At 43.3% G+C, this 21,706-nt stretch overlaps 1 protein-coding gene across 1 annotated transcript; it reads left to right on the forward strand.

Annotated features, from left to right (window-relative positions):
• The first annotated feature begins 27 nt into the window (after positions 1-27).
• LOC125345667 (maltase-glucoamylase-like) lies at positions 28-21,584 on the forward strand. Its single transcript, XM_048337720.1, has 22 exons — positions 28-234; positions 480-590; positions 838-900; positions 2,632-2,766; positions 3,214-3,301; positions 4,172-4,310; positions 5,343-5,476; positions 5,600-5,634; positions 5,727-5,843; positions 6,214-6,362; positions 8,132-8,216; positions 9,013-9,069; positions 10,766-10,890; positions 12,792-12,880; positions 14,196-14,245; positions 14,879-15,046; positions 16,338-16,490; positions 16,776-16,973; positions 18,905-19,059; positions 19,734-19,902; positions 20,174-20,270; positions 21,382-21,584. Exons 1-22 carry the CDS (start codon positions 28-30, stop codon positions 21,582-21,584), a joined length of 2,727 nt encoding a protein of 908 aa, XP_048193677.1.
• The last annotated feature ends 122 nt before the right edge of the window (positions 21,585-21,706 follow it).

Here is a 21,706-nt window from a genome sequence, read left to right on the forward strand (position 1 = left end):
TGAGTCTGAATTCATGTGAAGTTGGGCATGGGCAGTGGAGATTCGCTCTCCTGGGAACATGGCCTCATCCCCAGCTACCACTCAGTGCCCTGTATCCTTCCCCAGGATGTGCAGTATTCAGACATCGACTACATGGAACGGCAGCTGGACTTCACCCTCAGCTCCAAGTTCACTGGGCTTCCAGCCCTGATCAATCGCATGAAGGCAGATGGCATGCGGGTCATCCTCATTCTGGTCAGTCCTTGTGAGACTGTGTGGCTCTGGGAGGATGAAGGGGTTGGTGGGGAATGCCAGTACTGTATTTCCTTCCATGTTACACAAGGAAAGGTCAAGTTCACTGGGAAAGACACTTACAAGTGTTCTGAGACTCTTTAATGTTAAACTCTAAAGGAAGGAACAAATGTTATTGGAAGAGGTGTGTTGTGTCCCTGACCATTCTCTAGATTTGTTTTTCCATCTGACTTGTGCTTTGGTATCAGGACCCAGCCATTTCTGGCAATGAGACAGAGCCGTATCCGGCCTTCACTCGTGGTGTGCAGGATGATGTCTTCATCAAGTTTCCCAATGATGGAGAAATTGTTTGGGGCAAGGTATGATCTAAGGCGCAATCCAGGAACACCTAGCCTGGGGTAGAGGACACTGTGGGGTTGTTTTCCATTGTTGTTTTTCCCTCTTTTCCATTTTGTTTCTATGTTTCAATCCCTATTTATGCATCCACTTAAAGGCTTTGTGGAGTACACTTTGCTGTGGAGCAATGCTACATGATAACTAAATTATCTAGCTCTAGGACAGTGGTTGGTAATTTCTGTTGCTGTTGAACTGTGTTTCTCTGCATAGGTCTGGCCAGATTTCCCGAATATTGTGGTGAACAATTCTCTGGACTGGGACAGCCAAGTGGAGGTAAAAGACTGTTTGTGAGTGTTGGGTGGGGCCAGGGTTACCTGAAATCAGATGCCTTTCTCATGATAACACATGTCAGTCAGTGTGAAGATTGCTTTTACTTCCAATGGTCCTTATTATCCTTGGGACCAGAAACTGAGATTCACAGTTACTTCCATGGTGTTAGTGGGCACAACGCTGATTTCACTACAGCCTATTTTAAACGAACATGCCCTTTGTTATTAACTGTTTGTTTTGTTTTGTTAACTTTATGTAATTGTACACAAGAGTTGTCATTTAACAACATAGTCTATGAATACAGCAATCTTGACCGGTGTCTCCCCTTTGGACATTCTCCTTCACCTTGGCCACACCTGTTGTGCTACTTTTCTTAATTTTGTAGTATAACTAATGAATTCTTGGTGCATTGTCCTCCACTTCTCCTCTTCATTTGCCTTCCCCTTCCTATTTGCCGTCCCCTTGTAAATACCTGTTTTCTGGTGCTTATATAAGCGGGATTTGTCTTTGTTTTGTAAGAAATTACACTGCTTGAATTCTCCATAGAGTCTGCCATATTTCACATTTTTTAAAACAGAAATCATCATTTCATGGTTGTACTGAAGGTTTTTAACTCAATATGTCAGTTTATAAGTACAATCCCTTTGCTCAGTGTCAGCCCTTCCACCATTCAATATGAACAGGGTGAGATGGAAACAGCACCTTGGATAATTACAAGGACCTTCATTTTTTATTTCATTTATTTATTTATTTATTTATTTATTTTTTTGCCAGTCCTGGGCCTTGGACTCAGGGCCTGAGCACTGTCCCTGGCTTCTTCCCGCTCAAGGCTAGCACTCTGCCACTTGAGCCACAGCACCGCTTCTGGCGGTTTTCTGTATATGTGGTGCTGGGGAATCGAACCTAGGGCCTCGTGTATCCGAGGCAGGCACTCTTGCCACTAGGCCATATCCCCAGCCCTTTATTTCATTTATTGATTCAGATGATCAGCGTAGAACTTGGTGAAGTTGAAAAATTATGGTTGGCTTTAATTTCCCATTCGCATCTTTAGTTAATGAGGGCCACTGTGGTGGTAGGCATTGGTTTCATTATTGGAGGGAAGGTGTGAAAGGAGGTGATTGAAATTTTCTGCTTAGATCCTCCCACTTAATATCACCCAGCATTTGCTTCGTATAGGACTTTGAAATCATAGAAAACAGGTCCATCCCATCATTGCGTGGACTATAGCCTTCTGCTTCCCTTGTTCCCCCCAATGGAACATCAACTGGATGATTCTTCCCAAACTGGCATGTAGGATGTCTGATACACCCATTTGACAAAGATCACCCATGTGACCTTACTAGCTGCAGGTTCTTCCTGCAAGTGGAATGGTTGTCCTAAGAATGGAATGGAGTCCTAAGAAGATGCAGGACTACAAGAGGTTAGGGTGAGCTTTTAAGCAACAGATGGAGAGTTTACTGTATTGGCTGATATCTGGTGTGTAGGTACAAAGAGGAGAAGAGTGTATGCCTGTTTTCCAAATGTGCAAAGGTACATTGTTTGTGACTCTATTCTTCGTACCTCTTGCTTTTCCAAGAATCCCAGGACATTAAACTCTGAAGGTGCTGGTGAGTCTCCTCATACTCTCTATTACCATGAAATACAAATCTTGACTCATTTGTGTTCACTTCTCAGTAATTCCTTGTTTATTATGTTGTTTATTCATTTGGGACTATTTGTGATTTGTTTTCATAGCAATACAGAGCTTATGTGGCCTTCCCAGACTTTTTCCGGAACTCGACTGCCCTGTGGTGGAAGAGGGAAATGAAAGAGCTCCACTCCAATCCACAGAGCCCAGAGAAGAGCTTGAAGTTTGATGGCATGTGGATTGTAAGTGCGCGAGTCCTTGACTCTGTACACATGGGGGAATTGTGTGTAGGTGTCTTTGTTTTTGCCCATGCCTCACTGACACATGCTAGAGCATAGGATGAATTCATCAAGGAAGACTTTGGACATCTTTGCTGCATTGACTCCATTGGGAGGAGAGCAGCCCTCTGTCATCTTCTAGCCTGGAGCTACCTTGACCTTTCTGCTGTCCAGCCTCTGCAGAGATTGTTGGGAATTTCTTGGAAATGGGCTTACTGGCAGGAGAATACTTTGTAGCTTTCCAGCCATTCATCTTGTAGGGCTTAGTTGGTATTTCTACTTAGTTTTCTCTGGTGTGTGGAGTGTGGTCTTTCCCTCTAGGCACCGTGGATAGGAATTACAAGATGGTGAGAGAATGACAAGACCATGAATGTATTCATGTAACCATGTGAGTGTGTGTGACATTTCTAGGATATGAATGAACCTTCGAGCTTTGTGAATGGGGCAGTTCCATCTGGCTGCAGGGATACGACTCTGAACCGTCCACCCTACATGCCACGTAAGGACCCGCGGCCTCTTTCACCTGAGTGTGGCTAGAGGCAGGATGTCTGATCCAAAGCCCCTCTGCCAGGGCCCCCTTAGGAGGACCCCGAAGGACTGTGTTTTAATAGGGACCAGAGACAAAAGCACTGCTGAGATACTACCTTTGCAAGTGCAAGTTGCCACACCTTCTGTCACAGTTCCGGTAACATGGCCAGAATGCACTTAACAGTGGTAATGTCTCCAAAGTATTTTCCCAGCATTATTTCTTAGGCCTTCTGGCTTATGATTAGGTACTCACAATAATGCCGCACCTCCAGTGTTATGGTGCACTGGCTGCCTGTGTCATTGTACTCATGGAATTTGGAGTTATACTTGTTTTTATAACTGGGCTTTTTCAGTTAATCTTTATACTAGTTGTGTGAACTTCCATGGATTTTATGATATTTCTAATGATCAGATTTCTAAGATCTCATGGAAGGTAGCCCTATTCATTTGAGAGAATTATAAAATAAAATAATTTATACATTATAATCCAAGAGGAGGCCCTGATTCACAATGAATAGTTGAGAATCCTGCATTCTTCCAATAACCTCTACTTTCTCCAGTCAACTTGATGCTGAAAACAAACCAAGGCTCACTAGGGTTCTGAGAACTATTCCCATGCTCCTGAGAGAGAGAGAGAGAGAGAGAGAGAGAGAGAGAGACAGAGAGAGACAGAGAGACAGAGAGACAGAGAGACAGATACAGAGATAGAGAAAGAGAGAGAGAGACAGTGTCCAATGGAGTTTAATTCAGCATTAAGATTCAGAGTTCAATCATTTACCTACAGAGCAGGGACTACATCTTTCAGGAACTGTTGTTTGACATTCTTCAATTTTCTCTTCAGATTTGGCAGGCAGGGACCGAGGCCTGAGCAGCAAGACCCTGTGCATGGAGAGCGAGCAGATCCTTCCAGACGGCTCCCGAGTGCGGCACTACGATGTCCACAGCCTGTATGGCTGGTCCCAGACCAGACCCACCTATGAGTGAGTCATGTCTTCCCTGCCTGTCAACCCCTGAGGGTAGACACAGAGGTGTAAGGCAGTCCTACTCTTCCCTTTGTCCCTGGATGATGGGTGAGGAGGTCTCCAACCCAGTTTCCCCACACAATCTCAGGTCATGAGTTCTACCCATGAAAAGCATTTGAAGGGCCGTGAGAATAAGGAGAATCTCAGAAGATAGAATATTAAGCATTGATTTATTTAAGTTAAGCAGGATGATGTAGGAAGAAAAGAGGAGAGGTAGGGGGAGAAACATCCTGTTCTCCATGCAGGATATGGAAGTTGAAGACTCACAATATCAGTTCTCACTTCCTGTCTTTATTCTTTTTGAGCTGGGGAAACGCACATAGTCATGCCTTCTAACGGCGCCTCATGCATAGACAGGGGTTCTGTGTGGCCAAGATGGCTGCTGTTCATCATTCTCAAATATAGAGACATAATTTGGTGTATCTAAAAGCAGGTCCTAGGTGTAAGTTTAAGTGCTTGATCTCCCCAAATATAATTTTATTTTTCTGTCCTTATGCATTTGCAAAGAATATGTAGCTTCTTACCATTTTTAAGGGCAGAGCAGAAAGCAGAGCTGTTACTGGAATCCCTGTCAGCCAGGAAGACCTTCCCCAATATCCATCCTGAATTCCTTCTAGTCAGGCAGCAAGCACTTTGTCTATGTTCAAGGCCCAAGGTCACTGGAAGGAGGATCTATGGCCTTTCCTCAATACTATTTTAGAAAATTAACTGCTGAGTACATATAAAGAAAGTTATCATTTTATATTTTATATCATTTCAACGGTTTTCTACACGATGAGTGTCTCATAAAACTGTGAAATGGCAGCCTTGTCTAATATGTCTGTCAGCCCAGAGGAAGCATGTTCCTTCCATTCAAGCAGGAGGATTTTCTTTTCATTCATGACTTGATTCGAGTTCCTAGGACTGGAATGAGGAACGAGGATGGCAGGGTGCCCTGTGGCCTTTCTGAGGCTGCGCTGACCTCCGTTGTCCCCTGCTCCCTCCAACCAGGGCCGTGCAGGAGGCCACAGGGCAGCGAGGCATCGTCATCACCCGCTCCACATTCCCTTCTTCTGGGCGCTGGGCAGGACACTGGCTGGGAGACAACACAGCTGCCTGGGACCAGCTGAGGAAGTCCATCATTGGTGTGTGGCCTTGGCTCCCAGGGGCTGTGCCCCTCCCCCAGGGCAGGGGCTTCAGCCCCTTGGTGAGGGAGCAGGAGGAGGTCCTGTGAGCCTGGCCTGACAGAGCTGTGCTTCTCCTTGCAGGCATGATGGAGTTCAGCCTCTTTGGCATATCCTATGTAAGTGACCTGGGTCTCCTCTTGGTCCCCACGCAGATGGCCACCTCTGTGAGAAATGTGCAAGAGGCTCGTTTGGTTCTGTCTTGTTTCAGACAGGGGCAGATATCTGTGGGTTCTTCCAAGATGCAGAGTATGAGATGTGTGCTCGCTGGATGCAGCTGGGGGCCTTTTACCCTTTCTCCAGGAACCACAACACCATCGGGACCCGGGTAGGGTGTCTGTCCTCCCCTGCCCTGTTTTGTGACACAAGAACCCAGCCACCAGCCCCGGGGTGCGGCTCAGACAGTCTGTATTCTCTGGAGACATGCTCCAAGCCTGGAAGCCCTCACCCTAAGGAATCTTAGACATCTGCATTGATCAGATGATTCCTTCTGTTAGAAGAAACTATCTCTATCATATTTCAAGAAATGCATTGTGGGAAAAATTTTCCATTTTGTAGAGAGAGTTTTGTTATGTTTTAGGCTAGTAGTAATGATCTCTTAAGAAGTGGTTGATAAGAAATGAATTCCATCCATGAATTCCTAAATTACCATCAGTTTCCCTCAGTAAGTTCAGCACATTCTTCTGTTTCTCCATTAGAGGCAAGACCCTGTGTCCTGGGATGCAGACTTTGTGAACCTTTCCAGAAGTGTCCTAGAGACCAGATATACCTTGTTGCCGTATCTCTACACCTTGATGCACAAGGCCAGCACGGAGGGCATGACTGTGGTGCGGCCTCTCCTCCATGAGTGAGTGTCTAGCAGAAATTCTGCTCAGTACTGAACAATGCATGTCTTTCTGTAGGCTGTTGCTTTCTGCAATGTATATTTTTGATGGGAACATCCGATTTTTTTTCCCAGTCCTGGGCCTTGGACTCAGGGCCTGAGCACCATCCCTGGCTTCTTCCTGCGCAATGGTAGCACTCTGCCACCTCAGCCACAGTGCCCCTTCTGGCTATTTTCCATTCATTTGGTGCTGGGGAATCGAACCGAGAGCTTCTTGTGTAGGAGGCAAGCACTCTTGCCACTAGGCCATATTCCCAGCCCTGATTTCTTTTCTGGATATTCATTAGATTTTCTTAATACATTTTACTTATAAAACTAAAATATATTTGTTTACATGAAAAAATGCAATTGCTACGGGGCAGAGCCAGCGCTGTGCCTGTCCTCCTCGATATTTGGGAGGTAGAGTCCAGTAGCATCTCCATTCGATGTCAGTTGGGCAAAAGGTTGCAATACCCCAACTCTACCAATACCTGATATGATTTCAAATGGGCTGGAGGTTAAAGTCAGGAAGACCACAGTTCTAAGCAACATCCTGGGCTGGAAATACAACTCAAGCTCAAGTGCATATGTGTAGCAAACTTAAAACTCTGAGCTGAAGCAATAGTACCCGCCCCCAAATGAAGATTATTTTAATTATCTTTAAGTAGTTTGTACAATGGATGTGTGCCAGTTTAAAAAGTAGTTTATGGATAGAGTGAACCTTGGTCATTTTTACCCCTTCAATATTCTCACTCCACCTAGTGCCTGCTTTTCTTCATTTTGTAGTTTATACAATGAATTCTTCATTGCATTCTTCTCCCTTCCGCACTTCATCTGTTTATCACCATCTCCTTGGCTCAGAATTCCTCTTTACCTGGTAAAAAATATCCTACTAGCCATATTTTATAATTTCGTCCTCCTTTCCACCCACCTCCTCTCATAATTTTGGGAAATCTAGCTGAATATGCAGTGCTTGACATATTTTGTCCCTGGGAGCCATGTGGTTTCGCTTGTTGCTTTTGTAAGATGGAGCCATTGGCCAGTGCTGTGGTTTTGCAGTTCACAGGGTGCGGAACTGGAAGTGCAACATGACTTCCTTTGGATGAGTGGGGATGGCTTAGAGCAAGGGGCTTGCTTAGAGGGCTGGAGATGAGCTTCAAAGTGTTAGAGCATCTGTCTAATACTTCAGAAAGCCCTAGTTTCCAATTTTAATATCATAACAGAATTTTTTAATTGAGCAAATAAAGTAATTTGTTAAAGAAATTCTGATTTCTAGGCAGAGACCATCCTGAACTTGTGATTAGAAGACAGTGTGATATTGAGCAATAGCCATGGATGAGGAGTGATTTGTTGAGTGTACAAGTTTTGAAACAATGTAGGAAAACATAATTTCTTTGTTTCCCTTATTTGTTTTGCAAAAACACCCCTAACTTTTATAAGGCCACGTGTGCTCAGGTAAGGAAAGAGGGCATTTCAGGGTAGACGAGAGGGATAGGGGCAGCCTTGGACTGGAAATGTGGACCAATGGTGGAGATATTTTCTAGAGAAAACTTATTTGTAGCACTGCCAAAGTTTGAGGGTTGTGACCTGTGAATACTGGAGATTAGCTCTTCCTTATTAAAGTCAGTGATGTTTAAGGACAGCACTTGGAGCAGCTGGATTTCTGACTTGGTGTATTCTTGAGTTCTTCTGCAGGGACTTGGGGTCATGGTCTTCGGCGGCTCTGGGTGTGACACCTTCCTTTGCTTTTGCAGGTTTGTGTCTGACCAGGAGACCTGGGAGATTGACAATCAGTTCCTGCTGGGCGCCGCCTTCCTGGTCAGCCCTGTCCTGGAGCCTGTGAGTATGGAGCCTGGGGTGGGTGGCGGCTCCAGCTGGGAGGTTGGGTGGCAAGGGGAGGAGGAGGAGTCCCTGTAAGCTGTGTTCCTCAGAAAGGATTTCTTCTCCCTGACTCTCTTTTCGCTCCTTCTATGCAGCAGAAATTCCCGGGGCGGGGGGGACGGGGGAAATCTTTCTTAGTGCTGGTTTAACCATTAGAGTCCCAAATCTGACCTCGTATAATTGAGGACTGTCACTCGATTTACAAAGGAAGGGAACAGGGTCAGCTGGGAGTAAGAGTAAATGAATTCATTTCACTGCAGTGTCCCCATTGCAGGGAAGCTGAAGGCTCCTAGGAGCTCGGCTGTCTGGGCTGGGAGCATGTAGTGCTGCTGGCCAGCCCTCCTTTCCTTTTGTGCTGGGTCAGGCAGGCAGACACAGCCATTTCTTTGCACACTCTGGGATTAATACATCTTCTGATTATAATGTGCGAATAGTCCATGTGTCACAGTCCTTTTTATCTAGGAAGTTTTCTTCTACTTCAATCCAAACTCTGTGTTTGTGTGAAAGAAAGTACTGATCTTTTCCCAAAAACCATGTATCCCAAAGGTCTTTATTACAGCACCTGTGGTGGGTAGGAGATTTCCTTTTTGAGAAGGGAGAACGGAAGGAGGCTACCCCAACCTTGCTGATCTCAGGAGAGCCAAGGCCTGGGGTTCAATTCCACCACTGCTCTATGGCCCCTTTTCTATATAGGTTGCTTAATGTATCCTGAGCAATGGTGCCAAGCCAACCTTCAATCTGTGTTTTATTTCAGAATGCCAGAAATGTGACAGCATATTTCCCTAGAGCCCTCTGGTATGACTTCTACACGGTAAGCTTTGGTAAAATGTATACAGCCTGGGGAGATGGTCTGTTATGCATGTGTGGATATGATGAACCTCAGCCCAAATGCTCCCATTTCCTATTGGACAGATTCTTTCTACATAGTAGTATGAAATTTTCTGAAGTGTCCTGGTGAATCACCTGAGGTATCGCACCCAGCACCTGACTTTCCTTCTTTATTTTTATGTTTGATTTTATTCTCACCTTGTACTGTTACTATGTACCATATACTCCTGATAATATTAAGTTGTGGTAGCAACTAGATTTTCATTTTTGAGTAGTAGAATTGGACTTTGTACTCAAAACAGTTGCTTAACTGGTGCATTCATTCTTTTTTTTTTTTTTTTTTGTCAGTCCTCAGCTTGGACTCAGGGCCTAAGCACTGTCCCTGGCTACTTTTTGCTCAAGGCTAGCACTCTGCCACTTGAGCCACAGTGCCACTTCTGGCCTTTTTCTGTATATATGGTTCTGGGGAATCAAACTCAGGGCTTCATGGATGCAAGGAAAACACTCTTGCCACTAGGCCATATTCCCAGCCCAACTGGTGCATTCCTGTTGAGCCAATTCTTCCACTTATTTTTTTAGCCAGTCCTGCGGCTTGAACTCAGGGCCTGAGCACTGTCCTTGGCTTCTTTTTATGCTCAAGGCTATACTACTTGAGCCGTAGCACTACTTCTGGCTTTTTCTATATATGTGGTGCAGGGGAATCGACCCTGCGCTTCATATATGCAAGGAAAGCACTCTACCACTAGGCCTCATTCCCAGCCCCTCCAATTCTTTTTTGTACTTGTATTTTGGAGATGGGGGTAGGAGTTGTCACAGATTTTATTTTTTTGCCTCGGCTGACATTTATTAGTGATCTTCTGTTACTCAGCCTCCTGAGGTGCTAGGATTAGAGCCATCAACCAAGGGCCTGACTAAACCTTTTTTTTATATACATATATGTATACGTAAATCTTTGACTGTCTTAAGTGATTAAGTTTCAAGGCTTCTCTGTCACTGAATAAAGTAGCATTGCTGCCCAAATATTTTCTATGTTAAGATTTCTTATGTTAATGACCATAAGGCAGTGCATGAAGCATACTGAGGCAGGGCCCTGACTCCCACACCTGAGCACAGCATGAGTCTTTGTAATGAGGAATCCACGTGATTTCCCTATTTTATGCATGGACTAGTAGAAGCACTGAAGACCCTCCAGGAAAACAGGGTCTTGAGAAGCCACGCAGGGTGGGCTCTTTAGAATCAAGGTTGAAACAGTGTTTTGAGAAATAACCCAAATGTCTCTCCTAGCCCTGTAACCAGAACCCTTTCCTGACTTTCAGAGGAGCCAAAACCAGTAGATAGGAAATACAAGATGAAGACAAAGAATGAGAGAGTGTGCTCATGATTTTCATCTAGGCAGATTACAGTGGTGTTGGGTGATATAAAGGAAGCATAGTTGCTCCTGTTCTCTATTATGGGTAGGATCCAGTCACCCCATCCTTCTCATTGGTGTGTCTTTAATAGGGAGTCCTACTAAGTCCTCAAAACTAGTCTCAAGACCCTCAGAGCAGAGAAACTGCCTCAGTGTCCCTCTCAAGTATAGGCACCAAGGGCAAAGAGGGGCAGCTGAGGCATCAGGAAGCAGAGCTATGCAGGTTAGGATTGGTCCTCCCACTCACCATCCCTTCCTCCTGCTGCCACAGGGGGCGCAAATCAATGCAAGCAGTGAGTGGAAGGTCCTGCCAGCTCCTCTGGACCACATCAATCTTCATGTCCGAGGGGGCTACATCCTGCCCTGGCAGGAGCCTGCACTGAACACACACCTCAGGTGAGTGTTGGGCCTGGGCTCTGCTGTGCGTGCTGGAGGCGCCCTTACTTGCAGGGAGCGTCCTCAGTCCCAGAGACACTGCTCTCAAGGCCACGTGTGATTTACTGAACACATGTTCTTTTCTTCATTTTGTTTTAGTCTTCTTGCATGTTTACATTCTGACCAGTTACCATAGATTGTAGATTTGTGTTGAATGGTTGATGTAGGCAGTGACATTTGAAGAAGTAAAAGTCAACATACAAGTGTCAATATACAATGCTCATAATGAGGGTGCTTCATTCCTCCTATAAAAGATGAGAAACTGCTGATCTACACCTATCTAATTATTGGCAATGACTAATACCAATGAGTACTTTTCTGTACCTGAGTTATACCAAGATGGACCATTTTATTTTCAGATGTTTTCCTTAAATAACAACAACACTCATTTGCTTCTGGGATCTTATTTTCTCCATTTCAAGGATAAGCAATTAAAACATCTCCAAGGTTTTGTGACTTATGGTTCCAAAGCTTAGTTGAGGATGGACATATCTAGGATCCCTGTTTGTGTGATAGCATTACTTATCATGTGGACCCTCAGTTGCTTAACTTCAGAGATTGTGGTAAAAACTGAGAAACAGGAATATTTATAAGTAGAACTCCATTGTGTGTATGAAGAGTTTTCTGTCCCTTCATGTGCTTTTTGTGAGCTAGGCAGATTCTGCAATTGGTTACTGTGATGAGTGCTTTCCTATGCATGGCTATGCTGCTGTCCCTGTAGCAAGCTGACCTGTGCTTTCAGGTGGTGAGGCTCAATCAGATTGGAAGTTCTAGTGCTTCAGTTCTGTTGATTCCATTCTTTGTAAATGAGTGACCCCCGGTGCATTCTCAGTGGTCCAGGTTACACTCCAATTTCCTCCAAAAATGGTGTCCACTGTTCTAGCAGCAGCAATGCTAGTGTTCCTTCCTTCTGGTTATCTTCACTTATGTTGATGTGTTTTCATAGTTCAGTTTCTTTCCTTACTATTACTAAATATTTCAGTTATAGTTATTATACACTGTATGTTTGAAGATGTCACTTGTATTTTCGGGGAAATGTATATCTATAGCTATTCCTTTCCTTCTTCTTTTCTTATTATCTAGTATAGGTAATAACATTTTGTTTGAAATCTGATGTTAAGGACCCAGTTGTCAATCTCCTTCCTTGAGAAATGAACGTTCTTCTCTTTGAGTAGGGTCTTGTGCTTTCTTTTCCAGTTACAATGAAAGATATTAGAATGTGTTGTTTTCCCCTCATAACCAAACATGCCATCACATAAGTCAAATTACCATTACAGAGAATGGTGTAACTGTGTTGCAGTCTTTGTGAAATTGTCCCTGGGATCAGTGGTGGCTACTTCTAGGAATGTCATTCCTAAAGCAAGCTGACCTCACCACTGTTGCCTAGCATTATCTTGTCTTCTAATAGTCTATGTCCTAAATCAGAGGTGGGGAATGTCTGAGCCACAAAACCACATTGTACATGGCAGGAGGGGTCCATATGTTCCTTGCTTGTTTCTTGTCAGGGACTCATGGTCATTTACCTGTATTGATAAGTTTGTACTTTCCAACAATGGTGTCATAAGTATTTAACTTACCTTTGACATTTAAATATTCGTGTGTTTGTGGCCATAGCCTCTACTGTAACTAGTGTGGAGATTCTGATGCTCAATGTTCTTGCTGACTCTGTGGTTGTTTATTGTTTACATAGTGGGTATTTCTGTGTCCTGTGACATTATTCAACAGGAGACACTGGTCTTTGTCCTTGAAAGAAAGCACTGCCTTTGGCCGGTGATGATTTTTACAAATAAAATTTGAAGGACACATAAGGCAGTGCTTTTTGCTTCCATGCTTGTTTCTCACATGAGTCTTGCCTTCTGCAGCCGCCAGAACCCTCTTGGTCTTATCATTGCCTTGGATGAGAACAATGAAGCCAGAGGCGAACTTTTCTGGGATGATGGGCAGTCGAAGGGTGAGTGTTGTCATGGACACATTGCCTTTCACAAACCTGCATCATTGGCCTTCCCTCCTGCTGGTAATCAGCTGTTGGAGTACTCTTCCAGGCACAATTCTTGAGAGAGGAGTTTGGGTTCCACTTGTAGTGTTCAATAAGTGAGAGGTGAACCAGAGATGAAAGCAAGGTTTGTGCGTGTTTCTTAGAAGTTGTGCTAACTTTGATGTGCCACCGATATGCACTTGCATGTTATAATGGGAACTTGGAAAATATATTTTGAGGACCATACCTGTAATCGCTCTGTCCTGTAAATATCTTCCCCAGGAAAGCTAGGAACAATGGGCTGTCAGCCTGTGATGAGATGGGAAGCATGCCCATCTCAGTGAGGCAGTGAGGATGCACTTTCCTCGTGGTATGCATCTACCCATGCTTCTGTGCATGGCTCTTGCTCCAGCACAGTAGCAGTTCCTGGGGCTCTCTCTTGGAGGTGGTACCCAAGAGACATGTCCTTGAAAGCATTGCAGGTACACAATGATGGGAGGAGGAAAAGGACACATTGTCCTTGGTTACTGTGGCTATTATAGTATGCATCCCAAGATGTAGCTTTCTAGAAAAACCTCTTGATTTCATTTAAAATATTTAATTGACAAAATTGAGTATATTCAAGAGGAAGAACATCTATGTGTATATTGTTGCGTGACTACCCATGGTCAAGTTATTTAACACATTCATAATTCTCCACACTGCATAGTAGCTTTTCAGGAAATTCTCTTTTGCTGGTTGGAAGTTTATACACTGATCCAAGTCTTTCCCTGTATCTCAACCCTGCACTCTGTCACCATTGTTCTCTTCTCTTAACTTTTGTAACTTGAACAGTGTTAGTTTGTTATGTAAATGGGATCTCGAGATAATTTTTTCAGGGTCTGTCTTATTTCCCTTGTAGAACATGTTCCACTGTTATATACTTGTCATAAATCTAAAGGTTTTGAATGTGTGCTTGTGCTTGTGTTACTCTGTGTTTGTGTGTGACTGTTGGTGCTTGTAACTCAGTGTCTCAGTGTGTAGGAGCTGGCCTTAATCTTAGAAATATTACAGCATAAAAATCTTCAATGCCCTGTTCTTTGCAACATTATGCAAATAATAGCATAAGCCGTGTCCCTGGGAAATGAGGGAACAAAGAAGCAGATGTACAGAGATGCAATGGGATATGTTCCAGCCATTGAAATAAGGAAAGTGTGCTACTTGTGACTTCAGGTAGCTTTAAGGAGAGAGAGGTAAAATTCATCCTTCTGGGATGGCAAGCCAGTTTGACTTGTCTTTCTATTACTTTCAGATACTGTGGCCAATGATGCTTATGTCTTACATGAGTTTTCGGCCAGCCAGGTGAGTACTACATTGTCATGAATCTTAGGTGCTAGAATTTAGCAATAGTGTAATTATATTTCTGTTTACATTGTATAAATGATGAGAAGTAAGGATATTTCCATTTATTTGTTTATTTATTTATTTATTTTTGGCCAGTCCTGGGGCCTGGACTCAGGGCCTGAGCACTGTCCCTGGCTTCTTTTTGCTCAAGGCTAGCACTCTGCCACTTGAGCCACAGCGCCACTTCTGGCCATTTTCTGTATATTTGGTGCTGGGGAATTGAACCCAGGGCCTCATGTATACAAGGCAAGCACTCTTGCCACTAGGCCATATCCCCAGCCCCGGATATTTCCATTTATGATTGAATTTTCCATAATGGTGTTGGTTATGATCCAATAGAGGTACTAATATTCATAAATAAATCACATGGTAGGTTCAGTCCGGTTTATCAAAATGTCTATGCATATGTTTATTTCTTTTCCTCAAAGTTTTATTAAAGTATGTTTTCAGTCACTAAGAACACCTTGGTAGAGAGATCAAAGACATGAGAGCCTGAGGAGTATATGGTCTCTGATGGAGTGTTGGAGAGACAAGAGAAGATGAGTACCAGAGATCAAACTTTGTGCCTAATTCTTCTTCCCTCTTTTGTAGACACACCTGGATGTGACTGTTTCCAAGTCAACCTACAAAGACCCCAATAACTTAGCATTCCAGGAGATTAAAATCTTTGGCACTCAGGCACTGAGCAATGTTACAGTGAAACAGAATGGAGTCTTAACTCCAATGTCTCCTCGAGCCACTTATGATCCTAACCTGAGGGTAAGAATCACGATGTTGGGGTAATTTTTAAAGAATTCTTCAGGGCATTGCTGTGTCCTCTGGACAGTGCTATTTAAAGAAGAGTGTTAGAGGGTAATTGTGGTGGCATATATCTGTCATGTCACCTGATGGGGGATGAAGCAGAGGGGTGAAAAACAGAGGCCTGGTGGGGCAAAATTCTTGAGGTCATGTGTGAAAAGCAATTACAAACAAAAGAAAAGAAGGAAATCCTGCTGCCTGTGACATCAAAGTAGCTTTGGCATAGACCAAATGTCTTTACATTTGTCACGAAGCCCTGCATTCAATTCCTAATATGGCAAAAAAAAAAAAAAAACCCATGAAACAAAGAGAAGATAAAATATACAAAAGATTTAAATGGCTGAGTTCAATTACAAAATGGCTTCCCATGTTATGTAGTTGCGGGAGACTGGGTAATGATGAGTCAGAGCTGTTAGAAATTGAAGGAACAATAGTGATTTTTTTCCAACTCACCATTTGTAGTTGTTCAGCTTAAATCTATATTATTCATATAATTAGTCTAGGAGTCCAGAGAAAAATGGGAATGGGAAAGGAATAGGAAGAAGAGCATAGGAGTCTTCTTGCTCTCTTTCTACCATTCCATATAATTGTGGAACACAGATTTGTGTAAAAAGGGATAAGAGTAGTAGAACCATTTGGAAAAAGCAACAGAGTCAATCTGAAAAAAAAATAAAAAAGCAGATAGAAGTCAGGGAAGGTAGAAGATAAAAAGACAATTAAAAATTTTATTTGGTATCCTGGGTATTGTATATACTTTTATTAGGATTAGGGAAGGGAAGGGGAACATCAAAATGGAGAGACAAAGGTAAAAGGTGACCCAATGCCACAGCAGTCCTTATGAGACTATATGGTGAAAACGAAGTTTACATCTGGGGGGAGTTGGGGTGGGGGTGGGAGGAATTTGGGGGAAAGTTGGCAGAAAAATGCCATAGAAGGTAACAAGTTTGATAACAATTGTACTCACTGCCTTATGTATGAAACTGTAACCCCTGTCTACATCACTTTGACAACAAATAAAACAGTTTATTTGGCCTCTTTATGTGCACAAGGTACTGTACAATATGGAGAATAGTGATATTACTCTGTTCCAACTCCACAGTGAATAGGAACCCTGTGTGCATTGACCTCTCTGCCCAAAATGTCTAGGAATAGGCCACTTGCATAATTGATTATGGTCTCAGTTTAAAGACTCAGCTCATGGAAGGACCATGTCCTGGGGACCCAGCCCCATGTGACCTCTCCATTCTTCCAGGTGGCTGTGATCACAGGAATCCATCTGGTCCTGGGAGAAGCATACACGGTGCAGTGGGACATTGGCCTGAGGGACCAGGAGAAAATAGACTGTTATCCCGATGAGCATGGAGCTTCTGAGGCCAACTGCCTGGCCCGAGGCTGCGTGTGGGAGGTAACTGCATTGAGGATGTGAACCTTCCCTAACAGCCCTGCCCCTCACCCATAATGCATGACAGACCCCAGTCCCTCAGCATCCATTACAATCCACGCAAAGCAAGGGCTCCCCAAGATGCCTCATCCCAAAGAAGAGTGGGACACTCTAAATATTTATTTTCCTGATAGAGAAATTTAAATTCTTGCCACTATCTGATGGAACTATGTGCTGCCTTGTCTACCCCTTGCTATTTGGTAACTGCAGGCCCACATGCTAATGCACAGTATTGATTTTGCTCCTCAGGCATCCATTATCCCTGGGGTCCCATTCTGCTACTTTGTGAATGATCTGTACTCAGTTGGCAATGTGCAGTATAACTCACACGGGGCCACAGCTGACATCTCCTTGAAGTCTCCTTACACCACTGCCTTCCCCTCCACACCTGTGACTCCTCTGCGCCTGCTCGTGACCTTCCACAAGAATGAGATGCTGCAGTTCAAGGTACCTGGAGTTAAGTGTGAGAGAGCACTCAGGGCCTTCCCTTCTGATCATCATGGTAGTCAGTGATATGTTATCCTATGTAAGTTTATTCTTTAACGTTTCTTGCTACAATAGACTCAACCATTCTGTGAATAGCAAGAGCAATGAGAAAGGCTTGGTAAGGTAGGCACGCATTTCCTAATGTGCATTTAGAACAGGCTACTCCAAAAAATCATTGATAACAAAGAAGGGGAGAGATGAGGACGTAGCCTAGCAGATAGGTTAATGGAGTGAGGGATAGAGGTCATCCAGGAACAGATAAGCAGGTGAAGAACAATGGACTTCTTTAGACCTAGAAGATCTGAAGACTAATAGCATAAGATCTTAGAGAAAACTAAAGGGGAAGGGTATGTTTGTCTCTCTCATCTGTGTTTTTTATGATGACACTAACTAAATGGAGGAAATAGAAAGGTTTAGTGCTTGGACAATATTCCATGAGAAATCCAGTGAGATTATCAACTGGATAAATTAGACTTGAATTGGAATTACCTTTGAAATCCCACTCAGCCCAGTGCTGTTTTCCCCTCTATGCTGTATGTACATGCAGGACCATGGCTGGGCTAGCTTTCTTATGGCAATTTTATGTTAAATGGTGAGGTTCTCTGTGACAAGGGATTTGTCCTCTTATTGTGCTTCTCCCATATCTCCATGTTAGTGAAGAGTATGCCCTGAAATGTTTGCTGGTGGAATAAATAAAAATAACAGAGCATGACACAATAACCTTGCCTAAAATGTTCTTAACAATGCTATTCAGAACGACGCTGAGGCCTTTTACATCTTTAGTTCTATGCTTTTCTTTGGTGTCCTCAAGTTAGTATTAGCAAGTAGGATATACCTAATACATGGAATGTATCAAGTTGCTCAGATTTCCAGCCTTAAGCCCTATGTACGTAACCAATTAATCTGGTAACTACCTATCTGCCTACATACATTTGTACATACACACATAGATATGTTGCTTTCTGAACCCTCTGGAGCACAGTAAACCATGTGTTCATTAATGCATTGCTAGAATGACCTGATCTCTGTGCTTGGTTGAAGACTACATAGCTCTTTAGACTAAGATTATACTTCTTCACAAAGTCAGTTTTTCTCCCAGACATAGTTGCTGAAATCACCTTCCTTATAATCTTACATTCCTTCTTTATAGTTAACTATTAGTCCACACAATTTAAGGGATGTAATCATCTTTCATTCTCTGGTGGGACTGAATACCCCCGGCTTACTATGTTCATATCAGTAGTACCTAATTCAAAACCAGAAAGGGATACAGTGAAAACTCCATGCATCCAATTATATGTCATTTTTAAAGCATGGACAACTGTGGTTGTTATAATTGTGCTCGGTAAAAGCTTCACAGACACTTATATACACACATATGGAATAATATGGAATACATAATAATTTTGACTTTGCATGCAAATATCAAAGTCAAAGAAACTGTGTCATGATAATATGACCCTTCAAAAATGCACTCTGACAGACTCAATACAACATCTTAGTTCTTACGTTGTTTCATAAGAGCTTAAAGCAAAGATATTTTATCTCTATTTCCTCCAATACTGACCAGGTTCTCCTAATGGTATACATTTAAGGACTTACTTTTTTTCTAACATTTCTAATTCACAGATAACACTCATACTTTTCTTGGGATATTCAGTGCTCTGTCTTTCCACCCTTACGTATTGTGAACTGGACTGCTTATTGATGAATTTGCCAATCATCTTAAGTACTGCAGTTTCTTATGATTAAAAGGTGTAATTCTTTTCTTTTGGCTATTTTGAGTTAGATGATAGAATAATTTTATGTATAATTTCCCTATGTATGACAGAAGAGATGAATGTCCACGCACGATCTCCACGTTCACCTAAAATCATTTTCCTCTGACCTAGATTTATGATCCCAACCACACACGGTATGAAGTCCCAATCCCTCTGAACATCCCCAGCGCTCCCAGCAGCTCTCCTGAGGCCCGACTCTATGATGTCAGCATTAAGGAGAACCCATTTGGGATTGAAATTCGCCGGAAGAGCACAGGCATTGTCATGTGAGTGGCCTGGTTTGATTGGGGACTGGAGGTTATGAGAACATCCTAGCGAGGCGCGCTGTGGCAGGAAAATCTGCAGCCTTAAGTCCTGCTTTTGTTTCTCATCTTCATTAGGAGAAAACAATATTTTAAATACATATATCAATCTGTATGTGGGTGTGAGTGTGTGGATATGAGAGGGTGAGATTGAGAGACACAGGGGAGAGAGAGAGATTGAGAGAGAGAGAGGGAGGTAGATTTATGAACAATTACAGTCGTAACTGGAGAAGAAAAACAACTCTCAGTCTTCGCTACAGTGTCACAATTTATACAAAAGATGACACAAAAGCCAAAAAATCGGCGTTTCTCCGGGGAAAGGACCATCCTCACTCCCGCTTGGAATTTGCTGGTGTTCAAGTGGGGGTGAGGAACAAAACAGGACTCGGGTATCAGTGTGGCTTCTCTTCAGTGATGGCTTTGAGGGCATTGAAAGATGTTTTCATGAAAGGCCACTGTAGAACGAAGGCTGGGAAAGCGAGGTGCCTTTAGAAACCTCATTGGGGATCTCTGTAGCAAATGGATGTTGGGTTTCTGGGAAATGGGGAAGGATGTGGCTTGCATTTGCCAGAGAGATCAGCTGCTTGCAGCCAAAGGAGAACTGACTTCCCTGTCTCCCCTGCCCTCTCCCCTGGCAGCTGGGACTCTCAGGTCCTGGGCTTCACCTTCAATGACATGTTCATCCGCATCTCCACCCGCCTTCCCTCCAACTACATCTATGGCTTTGGGGAAACTGAGCACACGGCCTTCAGGAGAGACTTGAACTGGCACACGTGGGGCATGTTTTCCAGAGACGAACCCCCGGGGGTAAGGGCAGAGTATGACGAGGGTCTGAGCTCACTTTTCTGCACCCCCACTGCATGGCTCTGAACTCCCCCTGCGGGCATCTGTGCTCTATGTTCCCTGACTGGAACGAGGGGTCACAATCTGCTTCTGCCCTACAGACCATTCCTGGGCCTCCCTTGTGTTTGTGTAGTTGGATTCCTTGCAGGAGAATGTAGGCCCTGAGTATTTGGTGACTTTCCTTCTCAAAGGCTTTGTGTTCTAACTCTGCCCACTTCTCCCCCATGACTCTCAGTTCAAGAAGAATTCTTATGGTGTGCACCCCTACTACATGGGCCTAGAGGAGGATGGCAGCGCCCACGGAGTCCTCCTGCTCAACAGCAATGCCATGGGTAGGTGGCGGCTGCTTCTTCCCCAGATCTGAGGGCTAAGGATTCTTGAATTCTCTTTTAGAATATGATTGTGTGAACTACTGGAAATGAAATCACCCATAACATGAGTGCCACTCTATCTTATGCTTATCCTTTTTTGTCCCTCCAATACTATGGAATGGATGGATCCAGTGATACTCTTAGTTTTCTAACAGTCACACTTGAAGAGATAGCAAAGGCAATGGAGTCCATAAAGAAAGAATCTCATAATAACTGAGAGGTCAGCTGAGGGATCCATGAGCATAATTTGAATGAGCTGGAAGTTATTGTTAGAGCAATCAATCTAGATTTATGCAAGTCTGATGGAAATTTGTCTTTTGCAATAGAAAGGGGTTTAAATCAATAGAAAAATGTGTGTAAAATGGATGAAACCTTATATGATGCATATCTGAGTGAGTTTATTTTATTCTTCATTTTTACAATATACCTGGTGATAAAAGGTGTTCTCCTTAAGGGACACTGTGTAAGAAGGACTGGGTAAGAAGGGAACACTATTTTTAAAGCTTCTGAAGAATCTTGAACTAAAAGAATATATGAAGGCGTGTGATGGTGGTCATGCTTAGCCATTGTGTAAGCTGAAATGAGGAGAATCTCAGTTCCAAGCCAATCAAGCGAAAAAGTCAAGGGATTCTATGTCAATGGAGGAAGTGGGGTAGGGTGTAATGCATCTGTAATTACAGCTGTGTTGGGAGAAGTAAATAGATCTATTGCAGTCTAGGCACATGCCTAAACAGAAAACAAGGTTCTATCTCACAATAACCAGAAAAAAAAGACAAAGTTATGGGCTTAGGTGTCAGACACCTTCCCTAACAAGCATAGAGCACACTGCAAGAATTATTTTTATGGAGTGGATTGACAAAACATCTGAGAAAATTAAGTAATTGTGAAGGAAAGTGTTCATGGATAGAACCCTGCTTCCTTTGTACGTCCTCCACCCTGTGTGAGTTGATCACAGAAAAGCATGTCTTGATGGTGTGCAATGGAAGAGAGAGAAGTCTCAGCATTGTGGGCTGCTTTCTTCCCTTGCTGAAGCTTTGCAAGCAGCTGGGTTCACATTTCCTTCTCTCTTCAGATGTGACCTTCCTTCCGATGCCGGCCCTGACGTACCGCACCACAGGGGGAGTTCTGGACTTTTATGTGTTCTTGGGGCCCACTCCAGAGCTTGTCACTCAGCAGTACACCGAGGTATGTGTGAACTCACTTATCTGTCATGTGCTTCTTCATAGCAAGGCTGTGTTCCAAATGCATTATCCACTTTTATTGCCCTCACTGTGATAATTGGGATTGTTGGTTTTTCTCAGAGATCGTATAAATAGGAAACAATAAATAAATCTAATAATCATTAGATTAATAGCCTTTAATTGTTGCAGGATAGCAAATTAGCCTGGTGATAGTGT

Source organism: Perognathus longimembris, chromosome 2 (assembly GCF_023159225.1).
Source record: "Perognathus longimembris pacificus isolate PPM17 chromosome 2, ASM2315922v1, whole genome shotgun sequence".
In the NCBI taxonomy this organism is placed as follows: domain Eukaryota; kingdom Metazoa; phylum Chordata; class Mammalia; order Rodentia; family Heteromyidae; genus Perognathus; species Perognathus longimembris.